At 48.5% G+C, this 22,123-nt stretch overlaps 5 protein-coding genes across 6 annotated transcripts; 3 read left to right on the top strand and 2 right to left on the bottom strand.

The window, feature by feature from the left end:
* Positions 1–1,775: 1,775 nt before the first annotated feature.
* Positions 1,776–2,830, bottom strand: LOC120908459 (outer dense fiber protein 3-like protein 2). The gene is made up of 2 exons (XM_040319444.1): positions 2,311–2,830; positions 1,776–2,247 (listed from the first exon to the last, which is right to left on the bottom strand). Exons 1-2 carry the CDS (start codon positions 2,733–2,735, stop codon positions 1,980–1,982), a joined length of 693 nt encoding a protein of 230 aa, XP_040175378.1. The 5' UTR covers positions 2,736–2,830; the 3' UTR covers positions 1,776–1,979.
* Positions 2,831–3,069: 239 nt separating this feature from the next.
* On the top strand, positions 3,070–5,157 carry LOC120908458 (pyridoxal phosphate homeostasis protein). Of its 2 annotated transcripts, XM_040319442.1 has the most exons (6): positions 3,070–3,148; positions 3,219–3,358; positions 3,833–4,045; positions 4,114–4,270; positions 4,353–4,594; positions 4,710–5,157. In XM_040319442.1, exons 2-6 carry the CDS (start codon positions 3,266–3,268, stop codon positions 4,785–4,787), a joined length of 783 nt encoding a protein of 260 aa, XP_040175376.1. In that variant the 5' UTR covers positions 3,070–3,148; positions 3,219–3,265; the 3' UTR covers positions 4,788–5,157. The 2 variants fall into 2 exon arrangements, with proteins under 2 accessions (XP_040175376.1, XP_040175377.1); XM_040319443.1 differs by lacking the exon at positions 3,070–3,148 and having other exon boundaries at positions 3,155–3,358.
* A 2,884-nt stretch (positions 5,158–8,041) lies between these two features.
* LOC120908460 (myosin regulatory light chain 2) lies at positions 8,042–9,632 on the top strand. Its single transcript, XM_040319445.1, has 3 exons — positions 8,042–8,177; positions 8,819–9,040; positions 9,133–9,632. Exons 1-3 carry the CDS (start codon positions 8,175–8,177, stop codon positions 9,544–9,546), a joined length of 639 nt encoding a protein of 212 aa, XP_040175379.1. The 5' UTR covers positions 8,042–8,174; the 3' UTR covers positions 9,547–9,632.
* Positions 9,633–10,046: 414 nt separating this feature from the next.
* Positions 10,047–14,727, bottom strand: LOC120908457. The gene is made up of 5 exons (XM_040319441.1): positions 14,421–14,727; positions 12,314–14,258; positions 12,070–12,241; positions 11,398–12,003; positions 10,047–11,321 (listed from the first exon to the last, which is right to left on the bottom strand). The coding sequence occupies exons 1-5, from the start codon at positions 14,500–14,502 to the stop codon at positions 10,656–10,658; spliced, it is 3,471 nt and encodes a 1,156-aa protein (XP_040175375.1). The 5' UTR covers positions 14,503–14,727; the 3' UTR covers positions 10,047–10,655.
* An 804-nt stretch (positions 14,728–15,531) lies between these two features.
* Positions 15,532–19,158, top strand: LOC120896183. Its single transcript, XM_040300135.1, has 4 exons — positions 15,532–16,044; positions 16,204–16,611; positions 16,676–16,900; positions 18,295–19,158. Exons 1-4 carry the CDS (start codon positions 15,715–15,717, stop codon positions 18,502–18,504), a joined length of 1,173 nt encoding a protein of 390 aa, XP_040156069.1. The 5' UTR covers positions 15,532–15,714; the 3' UTR covers positions 18,505–19,158.
* Positions 19,159–22,123: the final 2,965 nt, after the last annotated feature.

The raw sequence follows: 22,123 nt of genomic DNA on the forward strand, positions 1-22,123 counted from the left end.
TTCCTGCTTTGTTCTACTTACAAGCTCGAATCGATGCACACGGCCGATGTACGCTCATTACCAGTTACGAACATCGGGGCAAAACTAACTGAACGCAACGATGAGTAAACAGGTTGTAAAAGGGAGTCGGTCTGACCTTCCGTTTTGCTTTGGGGCAATTACCTTTTTGGGGCGGTTCGATGATGGCTGACCGATTGATGATGCAGATTTGAAGGGAGTGGAGTCGTTTTCATCATTTCCAGCTGTAAAGTGCTTAACAAATTCTATAAACGCTTTGATCTTGGGTTATTGGTGCAATTTTGCACTGAGTGTTGCATAACTTTAGGCGTTTTTTTTAATTCCTTTAATCGCTTATCGCAATACGCTTCAAGCACCGATGGTCCTACAGAAACTCACCACCACATCAACACTGATGTCCACTCACGATCCCATCTTTTACGAGCAAACACTTTAGTAAACAAATTGATCACATCCTCAGCGTCTGATGGAGCTGAGTCCCCATCGATCGTTAGCCCGCTTAGAAGAAACCGATATCTCACCCTCGGAGTGTCATTAATTGAGACATTACTCAGGGTGTGTGTGACGTCCTCCACGGAACAGGGTCGTCCAAGCCGGGCCATCATGCCAGCGGCCTACGCAAGCCCGGTCCACGGGTACGAGCGCGGGCGCGCTTTTGGGACCGAAGATCTCGGCTTATATAAATATCTAATCAAATTAAGTTTTTATTGCATCTAATCGACTGCGCCTTATGCTACCCCAGCCAGGGAGGGGACGAAACGCAAGCAGGAAAAGCCATAAAGCGGTTCCATCCACCACCACCCCGCTTGTGCTTGTGTGTACTAGTAGGCTCCCCGAATTCTCCCCGTGTCTTGCGGCGGGGTGACGGAAATGATCGGCCATCATCATCAACAGCCGACGACGCGCAACAGCGCGGAAGGATATGGGTGGATTGAGTGAAAATGGGGTGTTTCCTTTCAATCCCTAACCTGTCTTTCCTGTCCGTGTGCGCTTGTTTTCTTCTTCTTCTTCTTCTGCTTCGCAGCCAAACCCCTAGAGAGAGAGAGAAATAGTGAGAGAGAAAGCGAACGCGCAAGCGACGAGCCGAGATTTTATTGCTTTATTGATATGCTCATGACATTTTTCATCCGGTGCGACAAGATCGATTCAGTGAATAACAAATGAGTGTGACTTTTGGGTGAGTAATTTGATCCTCGTTATGCCGGTTAATTGGTGTAGGTCTTCTCTTTTCGCGTCTTCCCCCGTGAAAATGGTTCTCTGGCCCGTGGGCTTTGATTTTGGAGACGGTTCGGTTTTTTTTCTTTCCTCTTTTTCGGAGGCCTCACGGCCGTTTCCGTCGCGAAGGGGGCCATTTTACGCGCAACGCTGACGGTTGAGTGTGTGGGCCCCGTGGGACGAACGGGTGTGATCTAATCGAGAAGTGAACCTGCGGGGCAGTTTGGTGGTTTTTTTTTGGAAACGGAACGAAAGGTGTGTAAGCTCCTTCCTTCGGGAAGACATTTAAAAGGCGAGCCCAGTGCCATTTCTGCGCTTCAGGTCGGGGACGGGCCATGGGGAGCATGTTAATCGGCTGATCATTACACTGCGCAATCGTAGCACTATTGGCTTCTTTTCGCAGTTGCTTGCAGCAGGTAACTTGAGCTGATGACATTTGTGCATCCGCTTAGCCCTGGGGGTGTGCTTGTCGAGTGGGGTGCAGCTGTGTAACGAATGGGAACAAATATCAATGGGATAAGATAAATTTGAACTTTTAACGGTCAAGTTTCAGATGGGAGATTTTTATAACGATTTTTTATTGACCATCATTAACATAGGAAGGGTATGAGCCTCGGAATGTGGCTAAAGTAATCTCATTGAATGCTGAACTCATTTGAAACTGGTTGAGTTCCCTAAAAGATCCTTTCAATATTTGTATCGTCTCCTTGAAGACATAACCCTCACAACCCGGTTTACTCTGGTGCCTAACAATTGTCTCCCTGTATAATCATTGGATCCTTCCAGTCTGGATATCTGATGCCAAAGCTGTAGCTCGGTGCCGTGGTGTCCATGCGCAGGTTCATCAAACCGTAGCGATTCGGGCCGGGATGAGGCGTCCGCTCCGTAAGATGCTTATGGCCAGCACGCAGCGTATAGTTCGGTGCCCGTTTGTGGGTGACATCGCGCGAGGTAGGACCGTACCTAGCCGGACCAGGTCCCTCCAGGCCGTGAATCTGCTTCGTATGCGGTCTCCTGAGGAAGATTCGATTGTTTTAATATTTGGCAAGAAAATACGTCACCACACCCATTACTTACATCGAGTAGCACGGAGCTTTGGTACGAGTCATGTAAATCAGCCCATCGTATCGATTCGGCGCCGGTATGATCTCCCGGTTGGGCACATCGATACGCTGGCCGAAGCTGTACAAGGGCGGGCGTTTACATTTCATCGTCGGCACCAGATGATTGTTGTGCGCACCCGGGCCGGGAACGAGATCCGGCTTGCGCTCGTTGAGTCGGCTTGCGAGCGAATACTTCGGTTCCCGGGGTCCTCCAACGCGCGTTATCTTCTTCAGATCGTACACGGCCGGGCCGGGACCGAGCGTGTCGAAGCGGGTTTTGAACGCCGGCCGCATCGTGTACATTGGTTTGCGGTCTTTGCGGGGATCGTGTTGGTTGAAGCCGATTTCAGGCGGCAAACCGTAAGCCGCCGGTCCGGGACCTTTGTTCTTGGCACTCATTTTGTTTTTTGGGATGTTTTTGCTGAATACACTTAAAAATTTAACACTTGCAATTTAGCGACCTCACACGTTCGTAGCCAATTTAGAACTGGCGTGGAAAGTGTTTTTGGGATGGTTGCTGCGATTGATTCACTCAGCGTGGTTACGGAGCTACCTGGATATGATATTTTAATTAATGTTATTGAAAATTATAAATTCACGTAACGGTAGTTTCAAATCCAGCTGAAATGTTTCATCAAAAAAGAATCCGTGAAAAGTTCCCGAATCTTTTCATGAAACGAACTCTTCAATGAGGCTCTATAAACTTGTCACTTCTTGTCAGTTTCAGATTGTTGGTATTGTTGTTGTTTGTTTACAAATTGGCTTCCCAGCTGATAACAAAACACAGCTTCCATCGGCCGTGCGGTAAAAGAGTAAATATAGCACAATAATTCCGTCGAGATAGCGGTCGCAACATTGTATAGCGATTGTCCTTCTTTGCAGCAAATCTAGAAAGTGCATGTGATATTGCCGTCACGCACGGCGGTTCAATGATACGCAAAGTGATGGCGGAGGTAGACGTAAAACTGGGCATCCGGCAGACGCTGCAGAAAATCGAGGAAACGTACAACAAACGATTGGCGGTAAGTAGAGCACATTCTGGATGTTTCGAAGAAACGGGAAGGAAAACCATAACTCCCGGAAGTTGTAGAATGTAGCGAAAGCATTACATGCGGCTGGGAGAAGGTCACGCGTACACAAAATGATTACAAAGTAGCGATTACTGTAGAGTGGATGATTGTGGTGAAAGGAGCGGAGTGTGGACATTTTATAATTTATTTTTTTTTTTCGTACAAATATGGCAAACACATAGTGGAAAGAGTACTAACAAGCTAGATTTCGGGAAATTACTTAAAATTAAATTAAATTTCTTTCGCATAATTTCGGTATTGGCCACATACGTAATCTGAATTGACCAATGTGTAACGCTTGCATACCATCTCGGAAGCAACGATCGCGTCAAAGCTGGCGCAAGATCATGCAAGATCACTTTTGAATTCAAAAAACCAACGAACTCGACTGAACCGTTTGCTTCTGTTATCCTCCTTTCTTAACAGCTCAGCAATGCTCCCAAACCGCTGCTGATCGCGGTCAGTAAGACCAAACCGGTCGATCTGATCCTGGACGCATATTCAGTGGGTCAGCGAGATTTCGGCGAAAACTATGTCCAGGAGCTGGTGGAGAAGGCAAACGACGCCAGAATCCTGGAACACTGTCAGGACATCCGGTGGCACTTTATCGGCCACTTGCAGAGCAACAAGATCAACAAGGTATGTATTGCCATGTGCTTTGTGTGTGCTCTGCTTTACCCTTATCTCTTTCTTCTCTCGTTAAACAGGTGATAAATCTTCCAAATTTACACATGATCCAAACCGTACACAGCATCAAGCTGGCCGAAGGGCTGAACAAGGCGTGGGAAAAGGTGAAGGCAGAAAATGCCGAAAAGAAGCAGCAGCTCAACGTACTGGTTCAAATAAACACCAGCGGCGAAGATGGTATGCAACGATGATTAATCGCAACGAAATGTGGGAGAATAACCGTGTGTGTGTGGGGAATGTTTGCTTATTGTTTCTGTAGAGAAAAATGGAGTCCAACCAGAGGACGCAGTCGGCCTGTTCCGGTACGTGCTGGACAAATGTCCCAATCTGAACTGCGAGGGTGTCATGACGATTGGTCGATTCGGACACGACTACACCACCGGACCGAATCCGGACTTTGGCACGCTGATGAAGTGCCAGCAAGATATCTGCAGTACGTTCGAGCGTGACCCAGCCGAGCTGCAGGTGTCGATGGGCATGTCGGATGATTTCGTGCAAGCGGTACGTAATGATTATAAATGCAGTTGCTTGCGAGAGGAAAAACCATACCGTGGTTGCGCTATGTATTGGTGAGGTCGGTCGGCTGATACCTTTTCTTTCGACTTCTCTTTTGCAGATCGAGGCGGGCAGCACCATTGTGCGCGTGGGCAGTTCTATTTTCGGGGCCAGGGCGAAGAAACCAACTGATGCGTGAACGGCGAGCGATGCGTTGGTGTCGGTGGGTGATGATGATGCGGAGCCTGGGCCTGGTTAATGTTGATTGCAAAGTGAATTTCACTCGCAGCCACATCAGAACACGCCACCATTCACAGCGCTGCGTTGCGGGTGTGTGAGTGTGTATATGTGTTTGTTAGATCAACAGATTTGCTTATTTTGTTCGCCGTACCAAATACCATACCGGCCACTGGGTGCGAGTATGTAAAAGAACCTGGTTAGTTGGTAGAATAAAGCAAACAAAACAACGACCCGCACGACATGCTATAACCGCTGCACGGATGCGACAACGAACCGGCTGTTAAGTAATATTTGCCCTGTGCATTATAAAATCTGTTGAATGACTTGTATTCGCGCATCGTCATTTGTCCCAGCCCGCTATATCACAGCTGGTACAGCGGCATAACCGAACGGGGTTGAAATTATCCACACAAAATGGCGATGAATCATCATCATCGCACGAAAGCTGCACCGTGTGTTTTGCTAGCCTAGACCACGACAACTAGTCCCGCGACGAAACACACATTCCCACAGTTCTGTGCCTGCTAGCAGAGTGGTGCACGCACGTAGGAAAAGTGCGGACCGGTCATGGGTAAAAATATTATTGGCAGTATTTTTAGCGCAGGAATGTTCTGCCCCCATCTGTGTGCACCGGTCGCTTCGCGCGAGCATCAATTTCTCGTTGGCATCAGCGGTTGGCTGTCCACGTAGAGAAATGAATTTGCCTGCTTGGTTTTCGTTGGGTGCCAGATCGTTGATTCCGATGCGTCGATGTGCGCTGCAGTACGTTCGGACGGTAGACGAGCGGGCCAACAATCTGGAACTGTTTGCTGTCGAATTTTCACCAATTAATTCACCGAATGCGAGGAGCAGGAGGAGGAGGAGGGTTTGTTGGATGATTTCCAGCTGCGAAAGGGTTCGATAGTTCCGTACCATTACCGTCTCGTTGAACACGATCCGATATAGATAAGGCTGAGAGACGATAGGCCAAACGAGCAGCAACGAGAGTGTGTGTGTATGTTGTTGAGGAAAAAAATGAATTTTGATTTAAACGTCCGTCTCCGATTGATTGCAAATCTGGCCGGCAGAGGCTGTAGTTTCGTGCCTTTAAATACATTTACCCTGGTTGGGTTCATATTTTTGCAGCGACTTCGAATACAGTCACAATCTTTAAGACACTCGCTATATTTATACCGTACCGGGAATCTATCTCGCTCCTTCCCATCACTTTCTTGGCAAACAGTAGTGCGCCCATTCCTTCTGGCTTTAAGGGTGATGAATGTTTATTTTCTACGCTGTACAGCCAATCGCGGCATGTTGTTTACTGGCCGCTGAAATCGAATCCGAATCTTTCTGGTTAATGTCCTTCTAGTACGGGATGGATCATTGCGAACAGTTTCGCAGCAATAATTGATTTTATATCAATAGATTTTTGTCTTTCTCGCCGACAATGGAGATGCTTGTTGGAACCGCTTCTGATGACGTGCGCCTGTTTGCCGGTTTCGTTTTGTGATGTTTACGTGCTGGGCTTACACGTCATGCCAAGGTCGAAGGCAAAAATATATACCCCTGAACATGGAATACATAACATTGGTATTTTTGTGCAAATGTTTCTTCAAACACTTGAAGATTAAATCTTGAATAACGTTTGACTGAAGGCAAAGAACAAAAAATGCCATCGAAAGAACCTTGTTCAGTCTATTTGGAAATGTCCTCTTTGTCAAATTCTTCCTTGTCCTTGGAATTATTTTGATGATTGATTCCTTCATTTCATTGTAATGCTTGGTATCAAATATGCAAAGGTGTAGTTTAAAATATGGATTTAATATTAAATCGGTAGTATCACTCTTGCTATGTGTATCATTGCATTTTCTTGGAAATACAATAAAGTGATCTTATCTTTTTCATTAGTTATTTAACAAAATATATTTTTATACAGTTCATCATCATTCATTTAGTGATTATTTACTATGTTCTATAAACGATTCACCGCCAAAACTATATTTGTTCCATGCTAAACTAGACATCTTAGTCTTACAAAAACTATAAAAAATGTCGTTAAAAACCATTGACATAATTGGAGCAACACACAGCTAAAGAACACTAAAGAAGGCTAAAGCAAAACGAATGTAAAAAGAAAACATAAACTAGTTCAAAGAAAGTAAAAAAAGAAACAGGTAACCTAGCTGAAGGATAAGCAACAGAAAAAAGCGAAACACAGAAAACAAAAAAGAAAACACAAAATAGCTCATAATTTGTAAGGTTGTGCTATGAATAAATCAAAACAGCTTGGAAGAAAGAAGCAAAACTTCGCACACAAAATCCATCTGTTGCGTGTGCTTCATCCGCAGAATGGTGTTTTTTTCCTAAATTGAACAGTTTTTTCACCGTTCATTGTAACTGTAACGTTTTGAAAATTCGTACACTGTTGTTGTTTTATTTTTCGTTTGCATTTTTCCTGCAAGCCGGATTGGAATGGCGGCCACAGTGAATCTAGTTCAACAATACGGTCACCGTGGGTCCGGGGAGGGTAGGGGAGAACCTACCACTCGTTTGCCCCTCCCGGGGTTGTCACGGGTCGCTTCCTGCCACTTGGCTGGTTGGTGTAAAGCCGTGAAAATTGTTATCCCACCGCAAAATCGCCCTCGCTTACGCACATACGGTTACAGGTTACGTGTCAACCACCCGAATGCGGGTGCGGGTGGCGAGTATGGAGGAAATGGTTGGATGCATGAACATTCGTAGACGTAGAACGAGTCCGTCCACGCAACACCGGCACCGGTGGGAAATTTGGTTAAAAATAAATCCTCCGAAAGCCAGAGTTTGTACGTTTAAAGTGTGTCGGGTCTAGATCCAGCTCCCCCAGCGCACGACCACTAAACCGTCACCTAGAGGGCAGCACTAGCGGAGTACAGCGACACAAAGACCCCCAACGTACCACACCCATACTATGAGGCGGCCGTACGTTGAATCATTGCAAGAAAGGTGGCCACTGCGTTAGATGCGTATGCCGGTGTGTGTGTGTGTATGCGTATTGTGCAACTTAGGGAAGCTGCAGAGGAGTATATCGGCAGCTAGAGGGCCTCGGTTTGCGCAAACGCACCGCAGCATACCTTACCCAGGGAAGCTGCGGCCGAAGCTGTGAGCCCGTGCACCGTGCCGCGACTGCCTAATAATAGGCCTGCGCATAACCAGCCGCGCAGGCCGAAATATAAAAAGACTGTGTTTGTCGGTCGCCGAATAAGGCGAATAAGACCCGCCTGAAGGAAGGAAGCAGCCGTAGTTATCAGCGACGGCGCTTCTTTAAAATCAGTCGCTCACGAGCTGTAATCGAGTAGAGTCGTTCTAATCTAACCAGCTAAGCACCATGGTAAGGCACCGTTCTGGCGCATCGAGCTAAGACCTGCAGCAACACTTCTGTGTCGCACCAACCTGTTCATCGCACCGAAACGTGTGAAGGGATAGGCGTATCGGCGGTGATCGTTTATCCCGGCAGTAGAAGTATAGTGAAACAGTTTCCAACGTCTGAAGATCTGCTTGCAGTAGTAGCGAACAGTTGAAAGTAGTTACAAAACCAAGTGCACTTCACAGTGAAGAAAGAAGCTGAGCTGAAGCTCCCCTAAGAGCGAACGGAGCTAAAGAAGCAAAGTTTTGGAGGGGTTCGAGATCCTGAATTTCCAATCGCTGATGTCGTGTGTGATTTTCCATGGCTAGTTTAACTTGAACGCTATCGAGCACCTCTGTGAGCAAGATGAACCACCCAAGATAGTGCGATGAAATCTTCTTGTTGCGCAACGGCGTGTGATTCCGTTCCGCACGCCACGGTGGAGTGTGTGAATTTTCCAAGATCCAATTCTAAAAATAGTTACTGCCGAGCAGACGTTTTCGTAATTTTCCGCCAGACTGTTGGAAACTTGTTTCAAGGATGAACAGAGTGGACGTTGTTGTGCTGCTAGGTTGGCATTGCTCTCGCGTTCGATGGTTCTGATCGATTCCATTTTCCTCCCATAGTCTGAGAAGGAGAAGAAGGTCAAGAAGAAGAAGGCGTCGTCCAAGGATGACACCCCAGCAGATACCCCTGGAGCAGACACCCCGGCGGCACCGACCCCCTCGGACTCTGCGGCCGGCTCGCAGCGCGGCTCGACCCGCGGCTCGTCGTCCCGCAAGGCAAAGAAGGCCCCATCCTCGGTCTTCGTTCTCTTCTCCCAGAAGCAGATCGCCGAATTCAAAGAGGTGTGTAGGGGGAGCCCCAAATGCGATCATCTTGCACGATCACTAACGATGCGTTTCTTTCTATCCTTTCTACCATCCCCTGCTGCCTACAGGCTTTCGCGCTAATGGACAACGACAAGGATGGTGTCATTGGCAAGAACGATCTCCGCTCCACCTTCGACGCCCTCGGCAAGCTGGTGTCGGACAAGGAGCTGGACGAGATGCTCGGTGAGGCTACGGGACCGCTCAACTTCACCCAGCTGCTGACGCTGTTCGCCAACCGCATGTCGGGTGGTGGCCAGGATGACGACGATGTCGTCATCAACGCGTTCAAGGCCTTCGACACCAACGGCAAGATCGATGGCGAGAAGTTCCGCTTCGCCCTGACCCACTGGGGCCAGGACAAGTTCACCGAGGACGAGGTTGACGATGCATTCGATCAGATGGTCATTGACGATAAGGGCTACATCGACACTGCTGCTCTGATCGGCATGCTCACCGGATCCGAGGAGGGAGAGGAAGAATAAATTTTATAATTAAAAGCCAAAAACAAAACCAAAAAACTAACCTAAAAAAAATCTAAACAATGAATTCTGTTTATTTTGTATAACTACCTTCGTTTCGAAGTTCGTCTTTTTTTTTTACTATACACACACTGTCATTCGATCGTTTTTGTTTTGCGCCTATGTTTTGTGTTTGTAGTTATGTTTGTGTTCTTTTTTTTTATTGACCTCGGAGGCCCTAAGAATGTTGTGCCGTGTGCATCACCACCGTCACTGGTCTAGGTGACGGAGGGTTGTGAGATACAATGGCCACAGTGTGTCCAGATCAAGGAAGAAAAGATACCATCAACATGAACATTGATAGCAACAACAACAACAACAACAACAGCAACAACATCATCATCAACAACAGCACCAAATAAAGATCGCGAAGCAAACACGTTTAATGGGACAGATACTAAACCAATAGAAGCTAGCATTAAGAAGAGAGAATGTGAAGAAGAGCAATTAAAGAACATCAGGAATGAGAGCAAAAACCAAACAACCAACCAAAGGCCAGTTTATTTTATTTTACCACAAGGTGGCTCCTGCTGCTAGCTCAATCTATTTTTAGAGATATTCGAGCTCTTGTTAGGGTGATGTCTTAATATAATTGCTTCTGAGCGATGCATTAGTGTCTGAGAATGTCAACGATTGAGGGATAATATCTTCCGTATAGAACTATCAACGTTTGATAAGAGATCTTGGAAGGGATGTGTGTAAATAGATAGTAGATAAGTTAAACTGGTATATATAGTTAGGAAAATCATGTCTTGTTCTATTTTTAATCGGATTTCTAAGAATTCTACGTTTTTTCCATAAAAGTGTACAGACAAGCTCTAAAGTTCAAAGTTCAAAAAGTTAAAATTCATAGCTACTGAAGCTTGTGCACGAGGAAGCATACATTTAGGCTAACGTCAAAGAAAGCTCTTATTTCATTTATTCGATCCCGTTGATCTTACAAACATGGAAGATGAGTGTTTGGACTATTTCCTGTCACAGACTCAAGGAGTTCTCTACTTAAAAATAATTGATTTAAGCGCAGAATCTAAAGGAACATGTACAGGGTGTGCGCAATAAGCGTGCTCCTACAACTAAACCATAGCTTGGCTAAATAATCTCACAAACGCAAACGCTAACAACACCCCCAAACCTGCTGGTAATTTGCGCATCGAACCACTACTTCCGAACAGCGTTTTTGCACTCTTTTCGTTCGGATCGCGCACCCCACACGTTCGGTAGGAGAGCGTCCGCTTGCGCTTGCTATTATCGTACCCGGGGATGTAGATGCTCGGCGAATCGAGCCGCCCAACCGCGAGCAGTCGCGAAAAGTCTTGCTCTATCTTGTGCGCGGCCGGTCCCTTGAAGTGCACGATCATTTGAATGCAGGCGTCATTGTGCAGCGACTTGGTGCTGCGCGAATCGATCGCCAGCATCCATTCGGGCAGGCCCATAACGTGCCGCACGTCTTCGAGAAACTGTGCCACCACGAACCGGGGCGGTTTCTTCAGGTTAATGTACTTCACAATGTCATGATCGGGCTCGATCTTGGCACAGGCGAACCGGTGGCCCGAATACTCGGCCCCAAAAATGACGATCGATCGGCCGAGTGCGCTGACCGTACCTTCCAGGGGGAAATTGCTGTCGGTAAATACCTGCCGGCGGCTACCGATCGAGATGGGACCAAGCCGGGCGCCTACGTCGCCTACGTAACAGCGCAGTGGATTATCTGGTCCACATTCTTGCTTGTACAGCTCTTGCTATAAGAAGATATTTAAGATATTTTTTAAAATACTTTTACACTACCCATTGAAGCGAAATGCTAAGGTAACTTACATTTAAAGGATCTGCTAGCTGTGTGTAGTAAGGGTTCCACACATATCCCGCCGCCACACAGCGCGTTTCCACCTGCTGAACGGTTGCATCCACGCCGACTGGGTTCACCCAGATGTGCCAGTTGTGGTTGTGCGTCACATTGCGATCATGCTTACCGGGGTAGCGCAGCTTCACCTCAATGATGGTGTCACTCTGGCTGTTATCATTACCGATCAGCTGCGTGAACCGTATGTACCCGTATGCAAAGCCGGTCGGATGATGAAACGATGCAATTGCTCGTATCTCACGCGCCTCGTTCGGACTGTATCCACGCTCCAGTGTACTGCAGGCCCAGCGCCGGTTCTTTTCCTTCTTGTGCACCACAATCGAACGGCCGATAATGCTCTCGTACCCGAACAGTGGCAGCCGTGTGTCATTGTACGCCTGCTCGTACATGGTCACTCCATCCAGTGTTCCAAACTTGCCACTAAGATCTCCGAGCTCGTACTGATCCGTGCTGCCCATTGCCGGTGGTGGTGATTGTTTGGGCTCAACGTTTCTTGGGTTCCAGTGTCCGTACACGGTGGAGTCTTCGCAGGGGAACTCTAGATCACCTTCTACGGGGGCCTGTTGTGTGGAGGGAAGTTTAGTCATCAATAATACACGAAGAGATTATGCAGACTCTGTACTTACTACATGCACATGATAGCCACTGTTTTGATCTAGTCCCTTGAAATCAACTTCTGCGTTCGTAAGATCGTACTCTGATTGCTGTACCAGCTCCAGCTTCCCCTTGATCGTTAACAAATCACCATTGGAGTACCAATCTCTGGCGACTACCTTTCGGCGATGATATCCTCCAATGCTGCAAAGAAATAATAAATAGAATCACAAAACTTTCCTCGAAAATCATAAGAGATCGTTTCCAATAACTTACACTGAACAGGCAAGACGCTCACCGCGCGCTTTCGGTCCGTTATCATCAAAGATTACCAACGATCGGCCAATAATGCTAGCTGGTCCACTCAACGGCAGATTCACGTCGATAAACATTTTCCTACTAATCTCTGTCGCCTCTCGCTTATGTCCAGCGATTGCCAGTGCTCCCAACCGGTTCGAAAGATCACCAACCCGGCACAACTCTACGGAAGACCCGGTACAAATCTCTTCCCATCCTTTCCCCATGAGTGGGGCAGCCTTGAACGGATTGTACACTCCACCAGCACTCACGCAGCGGTTCTGCCAATCGTAGAAATCCTTCCCCGGCGGTTCATCCGTAATGGCCCACCGATGGTCGGCCGTTTTGTTGACATTCGAGCCGTCCGCATGGATCAGATACTCGAAGATGACGGCCGTCTCCGACCAATGTTCATCCTTCACCTGTCGGAACAGGATGCGACCCACGATGGGGTACCGGTACAGGACCTGGGCCGTTAGAATTGGCACCTGATAAGGCCGATTGAACTCGTACAGCGCCACCGTACCACAGGCCCACGGGGCTTCGGTGATGTTTGTTGGAAGTGTTCGGTTGTAGCGCTGTACGGAGAAGCTACGGAAGGTGATCGCGTTCGGTCCTTGAAGGGGTAAAAATGTGTCCCAGTAAAGACCTGACAGTTCCGCACTGGAACCGGGCAGATAAAACGAATGCGACTCTTTTTTGTTTCTATTTAACAGCTTTCCACTAAGATCGCCGACCGGATACTGATCTTGCGTACCATAGCCAGGCGGGGGCTTATCTTTCTCGGCAATTCCGGTCGGGTTGAAGACGCCACCACCTGTTAGACAGTAGCGTTCCTCCGGACCTGCGTAAGCTTCCAAAGGAAGCTGATTGATCCGGAAGCTAGAGACATCTTTGGCGTAGTTAATGTTGGCCGCGGACTCATTGCTGGCTGCTCCGAAGCTGGCCTGAATCCAGGTAGGCTCGAACCGGGATCGTTGAGTAAAGCGCATATCTCCTCGCATGCCACCGCCATCCACCAGAGCGCGAGCTGTTCTCGGCTTCTGGTGTCGAATCTTGGCACAGGCCAGAAACGTATCCGGATGAGTCGGATCAAACACCACGACGTACAGCTTGCGCGACGGCCCATAAAGATCGCTCGGCAGCAGAACGAGCTTATGGTCGTGGAAGAGCTGCGGGTACTGGTTCTGCCGCGCGTTCGTCGTGATGCGCAGTGGACCTACACGTCCATCAATGTCACCGATGGCATTGCCCGCGCCGCGATTTTGTGGATCAAACACCAGCTGCAGCTTGTTACAGTTTTCTTCCGCATTCTGTGCCTCACTTTCAAAAATGTCCGTCACGTAAATCTTCCACACGTGCTCGGTGTAGGCTGGGCTGCCCATCTTCCGCGACTGATCGCGTATGTGAAACAGGTTGGTGTGGATCAGTGTGTCCGAGTGGTTCGATTCCTTTGCCGCCAGCCAGCGGAAATAGATGGACCCGGTGATGGGGCTGGAGAAGCGTGCATCGGCCAGGTGGTCCTGCGAGCCATCGCGCGTCACAATCGTCGCACAGATCCGCACGTTTATGGTCGGATCGTACAGGACGAGCGATTTGCCCCACAGGCCCTTCTCGCCGGTAAGCGAGATGTCGTTCAGCCAGGTGGTCGACTCATTGCCCGGCAGCATCAAATAGCCCAAGTCATCGTCGAACGACCACAGCTGCTCACCGAGTCGTGCGAGCTGGCAGCGTTCCTGCGGATCTACGATCGTGTAGTCGACGGGCAGCTGGTAGACGCCCCAGCTCCACGCCTGTTCCGGATATTGGAGCGTCGTCTCGAGCTCGGATGCAATCAATACCTGGCGGTCGTTGTGCTGCGAGAAGGCAATCTCTCCATGCAGTCCGCGCTGGGAGATATGCGCCACCAGGTTTAACCCTCGAGCTGCACACCGGAAAAGAGCAATAGGAGAAGGGAGAATGGAATATCAGAGCCGTACATTCCACAGGCCTCAGTCATGCGAAGCAGAAGCAGAAAACGCGGGCACAGAAACAGCTAACGTGGCACACCGACGTCAGAGCGCGCCACTCTTGACCATTCACTTACCTTCACCAACCAGAAGTAGCACCACTACGGACAGCAGTACAAACGAGCGAGATCTCGCTTCATACGCATCCGAGAGCTTCATGTCTTTTGCACTGTTTTCTGCACACCGGTGTTAGTTCACATTTATGTAACAAATGTTCCGAGCTTCACCTGGTACACCGATTTCGCTATTGTTTTGCTACCAACGCCCCAGAAAACCGGCCCCAAAGTGACAGACACGGGCGTCACACGATCCGCTTACTGCGTGCAGTGTTTGCTTCGATTCTCAGCCGCAGCCACAGTCTGACTCACCCGTACGGTGGTCGGTGACGGATTGAAAAGCCTCTCTTCGTACCGTTCTCTCGGCGGGCTCTCCGGCTCACACATTTTGCTTGTTGCGTACACTTTCTCTCCGCCTTGGGGCGGTTTCTTTTCGCGCCCGATCGTGGACTTGATCGTCGAGACGGAGCGCGTGCTTTTTCGTGCGTAAAACCGGTTCTTCTGGTGTGGAGGGTTTGATGGTGCCGTTTGCTGGGGGTTGTAATAATGTGGAGGGTGTTTTTGTTTTGGTTCCTACACTTTCTTGTCGATTTCGCTTTGGCCTGCTTTTTCTTCCCTGTGCGGGGTTTCGAGAAGCGTTACGATGCGTTAGCTGCTGTGACGTTTGCAACGGTCGTTTTGAAAAGGGAAGTTCGTAGCACGTGGCGTTTGAAAATGTTGAAAAGGGAAATTCGTTAATTTTGTGTGACAAAAGTGATAACGATTTTAAAACAGTTTAAAAAGTATACCAACTGGTTCAATGAAAAGAAAATAAAAAAAAAAAACATTAAAAAGTCGTTATTCCCATTTTTTTATTTTTCTCGGACTATGCATACAAAGCTCTGACGTTATTAAAACTGTATCAAAACTTTACTATTAAAATCAATTAACTTTGTGCCTGTTGCCTTCAATTAAGCATCTTTCAAAGCATTGTTTGTAAACAAGAGCACGTGGTACCATCCACTCTATCCCCTTTCTTGGTAAAAACAACCCCCGGACAGCGACCAATTGCGCGCATGCGTTCCCAAGCCGTCTCTGTCACCGCTCTCGCGAAATTCTCGCACCACAAGCAAAACAGGAGAGTAAAATATCGACCCGTTCCTGTCGCTTTTGCGTTCAGAATTTTCTGACATCAGCTCGCTAGTGCTGTGGTGTTGTTGCCCGTTCTTACGACAAAACTCGAGTTACGTGTGGCATTCCATTCGACTATCAATTAATACCCCGGGGACAAATCAATTAAGCAGTTAAGGTTAAACCACGTTAGGCAGTGCCAACCATGTTTCTCCGGGTGCAGCTGCTGGCGTTGGCGCTGGCCGTGACGCTGGTGCAAAGTTCGAGCGCCTACTACAGCGGGCCGTTCCTATTTTGGGGCCTGGACGATCTGAAGGACCTGCAGAGCCCGGCCCTGGCCGAGGTGGACGACAAGATGCTGCGGGATCTGTACTCGAACGCGGCCGCGGTGGTGGTTTTTCTACGCAACGGCACCACCAAACTGTCGGCGGACAGTTTCCCCACGTTCAAGCGGATCGTGGAGAAGTACGAGTACATGTACAGCCCGCAGCAAATGCTGAGCTCCAACCCGCTCGATTACAACGTGAACGCTGAGGTAAGCGAAAAGTGCACTGTAGTGCGGGGTGAGAGCGAGTGAGTAAGAGAGAGAGAGAGAATCTCATGTGACCTCATAGATGACGCTAGTGGCGTTGACTGTATGCCAACTTGTGATGGGGTGTTTATTTTTTTTGTATGTGTCTCTTTCTATCCACAGGTTATCAATCTGGTTGGCTCACCGTCCCAGCAGGATGTGGAACTGTCCGCACTGTTCCGCGACTCCACCGAGAACTACGGCGAGCGGAAGGTGCTGGGCATACTGGCCAACCAGTGGGAAGAGCCGCACGTACTGCACAAGCGTGAGGCGAAGGGTGGCGATGACCTCTACTCGACCAGCACCACGCCCGGCAGCCCGACGGACGAGCCGGAAATTGCCGACTCCCTGTACAATGTGCCCGGCAAGGCGATCCTGTACATGACCGGGCCGCCTGTGCTGAAGATGCTGAACGATTCGGACGAGGGTGAGACGACGCACGTGCTGGACAAGCACACGCTCGCCACGTACGATGCCCGGGAGCGCGAGAGTAAGATGATTGTCACCTTCAAGGTGGACGATTCGACGAAGGTAAGGATGTCGCTTGAAGATATCATGCAGATCAGTTCTAATCAATCCATTTCTATCTCACAAGCTCACACTCAAGTTCCGCTTCGATATGGATGCCGGGTACTGGTCCATGTCCAAGGTGGACGTATTTGTGATGGACACGAAGAGCAAGGACGGTGCCAAATCGCTCGATACGACGCTGGAACTGGAGGGTAAGGCCCCGTACGCACCGCTGGGCGCATCGTACTCTTGCGCCCGCCAGCTGGTATTCCGCAATGGCACCACAATTCTGACGCTGGAGAACATTCAGGTAAGCGGGGCGAAAAAAGATGAACACGATGCATTTGTGTAATCAATACACATACACCCGCCGTTGGTTGTGTAATGCAGCGTTGATAGGAATTTAATCAGACAACAATCGTGCGTGTTTATTGTGAGAGAATGGCCAAACCTACCATACCTCGAAACACGTTACCCTACTTGCAAGTAGGTGATTGAATTTACGCTTATAATTTACCTATTAAGTCTCACAAGTGTACGCATACGCATCTGTACGTTGGGTTGCTGTTTTTTGTATGTAAACAAACGACTCGACTCGGCGCTTTATGGCGCCCGTTTATGATTGTTGCTTCTTTCCAATCGGCCATCCATCTGCACGTGTAATGGGTGGTGGTGGTTGATGTACAGCATGATGAGAAACGGCTGTGTCTGAAGAAGATGAGCGTAGACACAGCAAAAAAACAGAGAGAAAAACAACTAAAGCGATAGGTGAGAAAAGAAAACTGGAGCAATTGGCTGGGGTCTCTGAGTGGGTCGCAGGTGTAATAATTGTGCATCGCGCATGGAATGCAACTGGCATGTGACTCCAAGACGATGGTTTCGCAGTACAATGTAAACATCTTTTTTATGACTATTTTTATCAGAACGCATGTGACGCACATAGCGGTAAGAAATGTGTGATGATCGGTTTGGTTGCAAAGAAGTGTTGCTTGGTACTCCATTTCTACATCGATTGTGCATTTCTCCATTAAGCAATGTCCCAGACGAGCTGTATTCAAATAGGATTGCCTTATGTTTGATGTGAATGCATCACCTCTAAATTGCACCAATTGGTGGAGATGAAATTAATCTTTTATTGTGCTATCGACAAGCGGGCTAGAAAGTCTTCACACTCAAATCAACCGCGCACGGTAAACGAGATAACAAACTTTGCATATTTTATTGACATCGTTACCGTAAAAAACCTCAGCTTTCTTTCGCGTTAGCCCGACTACTTAAAACCGCTTAACAAGAGTTGTAAAATCAATCAAAACTACTTTCCGTTCACATTGTGCGAATGTTTTGCCCTAGGAAGAGAGGCAGACTTTGCGTAACCGAAGGCAAAGACACCATCAAAACTGATCTCACCGCGCGCGCCATCGACAACCGGGTTTATATGTGTGCCGGCGGTACTTCATTAGCTCGAGCTGAAAATGCTCAAATTTAAACTCATAATAAAAAGAGACCCCATCCTCGTGTCCCTTTCGTGGGCACTAAGCGCCAGCCGACTGCTGAAATCGCAACAACGTTACGCAACATTTCCGCAACGATGGGACGTGAAATTGGGCAGCGTTTTCCGTGTTTGGTGGGATTTGTTTGGGGTTAGGTTTGGTGGTTCCTGTTTGCGAAACGAAGCTAATAACAACCCGCTTTGTCATTCGACAGGTTCAGCCGGCCCTGGAAGGGAAAACGAAGTTTGACAGCGCCTGGGACTGCGTTGGGTTCACCACGGCACCGATCCTGTCCGGCATCTTCGTCACGTCCTTCATGCTGATCGGGCTGACCATCGCCATCATCGCCATACTGGACATCAAGACGCCGAACCGGTTCGAGTCACGCACCGGAAAGCAGTTGACATTCACCGTGCAGGAGTAAGTCACCGGGACGGGCAACGGTCACTTTCTTCCCACCCCCCTTCTAAAGAGTGAATGTGTGTACAAGTGTTAACCTTTAACATGAGGTGCAGGCGTGAAGAGATGAGACCTCGTTCAGGTGAACCGGGACGGCTGGAAGGTATGTTAGGCCTCATGGTTTGATCATACAATACTGTGACACCGTTGGAGACAGGTTAGGAAATCAAACAAACAGGTAGTAATTGCAAGTGCACAGTTCTCATCTTCAAGATATGCACAGTCGAGCTGGTTCCTCCTCTCGTGTGACTCCATATTACTTACTCATTTTAGTTGAATTCCCAGGTTCGTTTCCAAGCAAAGTGCACATCCGTGTGCGTGATAGTTCGATTTAATTTTTGGTTTTGTTAGGTTAGATATTACTCATTGATATTACTGAATAAGGCAACTGGATCAGGCTCGAACGTTGCCGGACTCGCATACGGAGTTACGGTCATATCTCTAAACACAGACGTTACGATTACAATGTTACACCGGCTCCACAAAAGGGCTCGGTGCTGCTTCACACTGAACTGGAAACGCTACACGGAAGATGCGGGAAAATGTTAATGTAAATGTTTCGGCTAGCTTAAGCGTGCAATAAATAACTTCTCACACACCGGTACAACACTCCAAACTAGGTGTCGCGCTGTTTACGATTGCTCAACGCATTGCATCCACGCTAATGTGTGCAAAGAAAAGAGAGAGAAAAAAACACAAAAAACAACAACATCAGATCGAGTAACTTTCTCTTTCAGGATTTTCTTGCGAATAGGAAAATCGGTCCCGATCGCGATCACCTCTCGATCTGCGCTCATATGCGATCGATTCCCTCACATCCCACACAAGACGAAAACGATGCGCGATGGAAACGGGTTCACGTGCGAGTGCTTGAAAGTGAAAACTCGTCTGTTTTGTCAGCAGTCGGAGGCACCACACGTCACCGATGGTGCTGGCCACCTTACCCGCCGTGCTGCGTGATAAAGATCATCGCGCCCGACATCGATGGTGGTCATCAAAGGGAGATTAAGGCGCGAATCCCTTCTTCTTCTTCTTGCTAGCAGCGTTCGCTATCACTTGCGTGGCTCAAGTGCTGGCGATCACCTCGTCGAATCGGTTCCTTTTGTGGAGCCCGCTGCTTTAATGCGTCTCGCATAGGGCACTCGAGATGAGACAGGCACCGGGTTATGAATATGGATTTCCAAAGCGACCGGAGGAAAGGTGAGCTCTCATGGAGCGGTGTTGCATCGGCAAAGTTCAACAACATGCATTGATCGTTAGCCGAAGCAAGGGGGAAGGTTTGATGTGGGTTTTTAATATCATTACCTGTCAATTGGCTTCTCGTAACGTTTCTCATGCAATGGACAGAGGGGGCTAGTTATCGAGATTCCCGTGAGATTTGGATCCGAGTGAATTGATATTGATGTCCGAAGAAAATTATGATTTATCTGGCAAGATCTTTTATGATGAAATTCTAGCAATACGATTCAGTTGCTTAAGAGCATGAGACTGCAAACCTCCAAGACATGTTTGGATATCTTCAAGTTACGAGAAGACTCCAACTCCAAACATTTGAACTTTTCTTTTCAACGTCAATTAACCCCAGATTACTTTGAATGCAACTCAGAGATATTGAATCATTCAAGATAATACTTGTGATAATATCCAGAGATATTGACTCAACAATATCAGTAGATAAATTCCTGAAATGAAATGAATGAGTACTTGCCAACAAGCAGCACCTAAACGATGTGAATGTAATTTTGAGGAGTGTATGATACATGGGGCTTAGGTCATATGATTAGCTAATCATCAAGCAACCACCATCCCATCTTGATAAGATAACCTCATCGAAATTTGTTCCAGCATATGTAACATCCGAAAGACCTCCTGTTGCTATTCGGCGCTTCTTCTCGCTGGTATTCGCGAGCACCTCAGCTAATACGATAATCACAGACCGCAGGACCTACCTGTGAAGATAAACGACTTGGCTGACACCATGTTTACGAACGACATTAGAGAGGTTATGCAAAGTGCGTCTCATTAGCATTAGGGTTCCGCTCGTCCGACAATCCGACCTCACGGCTCCCCGCCGCCAACCGAATCTCACACCTTCGAGTTCAACAGCCCAGACGATGGACCCTTCCGAGTTATTAACTGCATTCCGGCACACGATCGTCCGGCACACGAGCTACCGCGTTGCATCGCCTTTCGCTTTCGCTGCGTGCCCAGGCTCGTGCAATTCGTCGATGCATCGGCGATGCCTGCCAGCGGGTCGGTGCAAAAGGTCGGCCCTCGAGCTCCCGCAAGATGAGCGCGGTTGCGTTAGCAGCCCGAACGTCGTCATGTGAAAGTGATTTAATTACCGTCGCCCAGCCCCATGCAGCTTCTCCGGTAAGATCTGGTCCCTTCCCGTCCCGTGGACTGGTCCGATGCTTCCGTTTCGGTCGGTGCGATCGTTTTGTACCGCCGGTGATAAAGTGCAGCCTCCGCGATCGATAAATTTAATTTACTCCTTCCTCTCCCGGGGAAGGCCGAAGAAGTTTCGGAGTCGTTGTTGACCGGTTTGCGAGCTGCACGGAACGGCACCAGCTCTGCGGTGGCTGTGTGTCTGTGTGTGATGCAGTCCTTCGTCTCATGCGTTGCATGCAAATTCCTGCACGCGTTGCAAGTGCATGGGCAGCGTATGGACAGCATCTTCATTAGAAGCGTCATGTTTACAAGCAGTCATCGGTGCGCACGCACTTGTTTTCTTGAGCGCGAACTCCCGATAACGCGCTACGAACGGCCGCCCCGCGGGTCAGTAGCCGGCACACAAACACACACGGCGATTCGTTTGGCACCGGGTGCGAGAAATGTGCATCCGAAACCGGGACCGTGGCTTTCCCCGATGTCGGTGCATTCAAATGTTCACCCCTCAGCTCAACGCGACCTGCGCGGCTAGGGTGATTATTAGCCGACAGCGAACTAATGTTATCGCTAGGGGGCAATTAAATTCAATCAATCTCGCCTCGGTGCCTTTCGCCGGCCGCTCGTTACCACGGTGGCCTGTGCTGGCCCGTTCCCGAGCACCAGATAAGCCATTCTAGGCCTAGGCTTTTGCCCGCTGACTTCGTTTCTCTATCTCGCTAAATCGATGCCCCGATGGATTAGATATTGGAGGTTAAGCTCCCATCCCGAGCGCACCTCGTAGAGAGTCTACGTGTACGAGAGGGAGTGAGGAAGATTTTTAAAGTGTTGCAGGCGACGAAATTAATGTTAGTATGGGGGCTGAGAAAAGGGTTATAAAACTAATTCGAATCACTGATCGGAGGTATTTTGGGGCTGATTGATGGTGCTGACGGTAAACAGACACGGGACGCGTCGAAGCTGAACTAGAAGGTTAATGAGGAGCAAAAACGCGACCATCCCGGCAGATGAGTTTGGTCCCGGAAGGGAAAGGCTTCGTCGGCCCTAATGCATCTGCTGGAAGCTTTTATTAATTTGGAGCTGGGTGGAATGAGTATGGAGCCTTTTGGTGGCTCCGATCGCGGAAGTTGAGGTACACAGAAATGGGAAAATCGCGTCTAATGAGTTAGCGAATTTAGTGAAGTTGGTTAATGAGT

This window comes from Anopheles arabiensis, chromosome 2 (genome assembly GCF_016920715.1).
Source record: "Anopheles arabiensis isolate DONGOLA chromosome 2, AaraD3, whole genome shotgun sequence".
In the NCBI taxonomy this organism is placed as follows: Eukaryota; Metazoa; Arthropoda; class Insecta; order Diptera; family Culicidae; genus Anopheles; species Anopheles arabiensis.

Coding starts and splice junctions, on each gene's coding strand:
- LOC120908459 (XM_040319444.1), bottom strand. CDS start 2,735: ATGAGTGCCAAGAACAAAGGTCCCGGACCGGCGGCTTACGGTTTGCCG. Junction 2,248..2,310: donor AAAGCTCCGTGCTACTCGAT/GTAAGTAATGGG, acceptor AATCTTCCTCAG/GAGACCGCATACGAAGCAGA.
- LOC120908460 (XM_040319445.1), top strand. Junction 9,041..9,132: donor AGATCGCCGAATTCAAAGAG/GTGTGTAGGGGG, acceptor TGCTGCCTACAG/GCTTTCGCGCTAATGGACAA.
- LOC120908457 (XM_040319441.1), bottom strand. CDS start 14,502: ATGAAGCTCTCGGATGCGTATGAAGCGAGATCTCGCTCGTTTGTACTG. Junction 12,004..12,069: donor GTGGCTATCATGTGCATGTA/GTAAGTACAGAG, acceptor TCCACACAACAG/GCCCCCGTAGAAGGTGATCT. Junction 11,322..11,397: donor AGCTAGCAGATCCTTTAAAT/GTAAGTTACCTT, acceptor ATCTTCTTATAG/CAAGAGCTGTACAAGCAAGA.
- LOC120908458 (XM_040319442.1), top strand. CDS start 3,266: ATGATACGCAAAGTGATGGCGGAGGTAGACGTAAAACTGGGCATCCGG. Junction 3,359..3,832: donor CGTACAACAAACGATTGGCG/GTAAGTAGAGCA, acceptor CTTTCTTAACAG/CTCAGCAATGCTCCCAAACC. Junction 4,046..4,113: donor AGAGCAACAAGATCAACAAG/GTATGTATTGCC, acceptor CTCGTTAAACAG/GTGATAAATCTTCCAAATTT.
- LOC120896183 (XM_040300135.1), top strand. CDS start 15,715: ATGTTTCTCCGGGTGCAGCTGCTGGCGTTGGCGCTGGCCGTGACGCTG. Junction 16,045..16,203: donor ATTACAACGTGAACGCTGAG/GTAAGCGAAAAG, acceptor TTCTATCCACAG/GTTATCAATCTGGTTGGCTC. Junction 16,901..18,294: donor TGACGCTGGAGAACATTCAG/GTAAGCGGGGCG, acceptor GTCATTCGACAG/GTTCAGCCGGCCCTGGAAGG.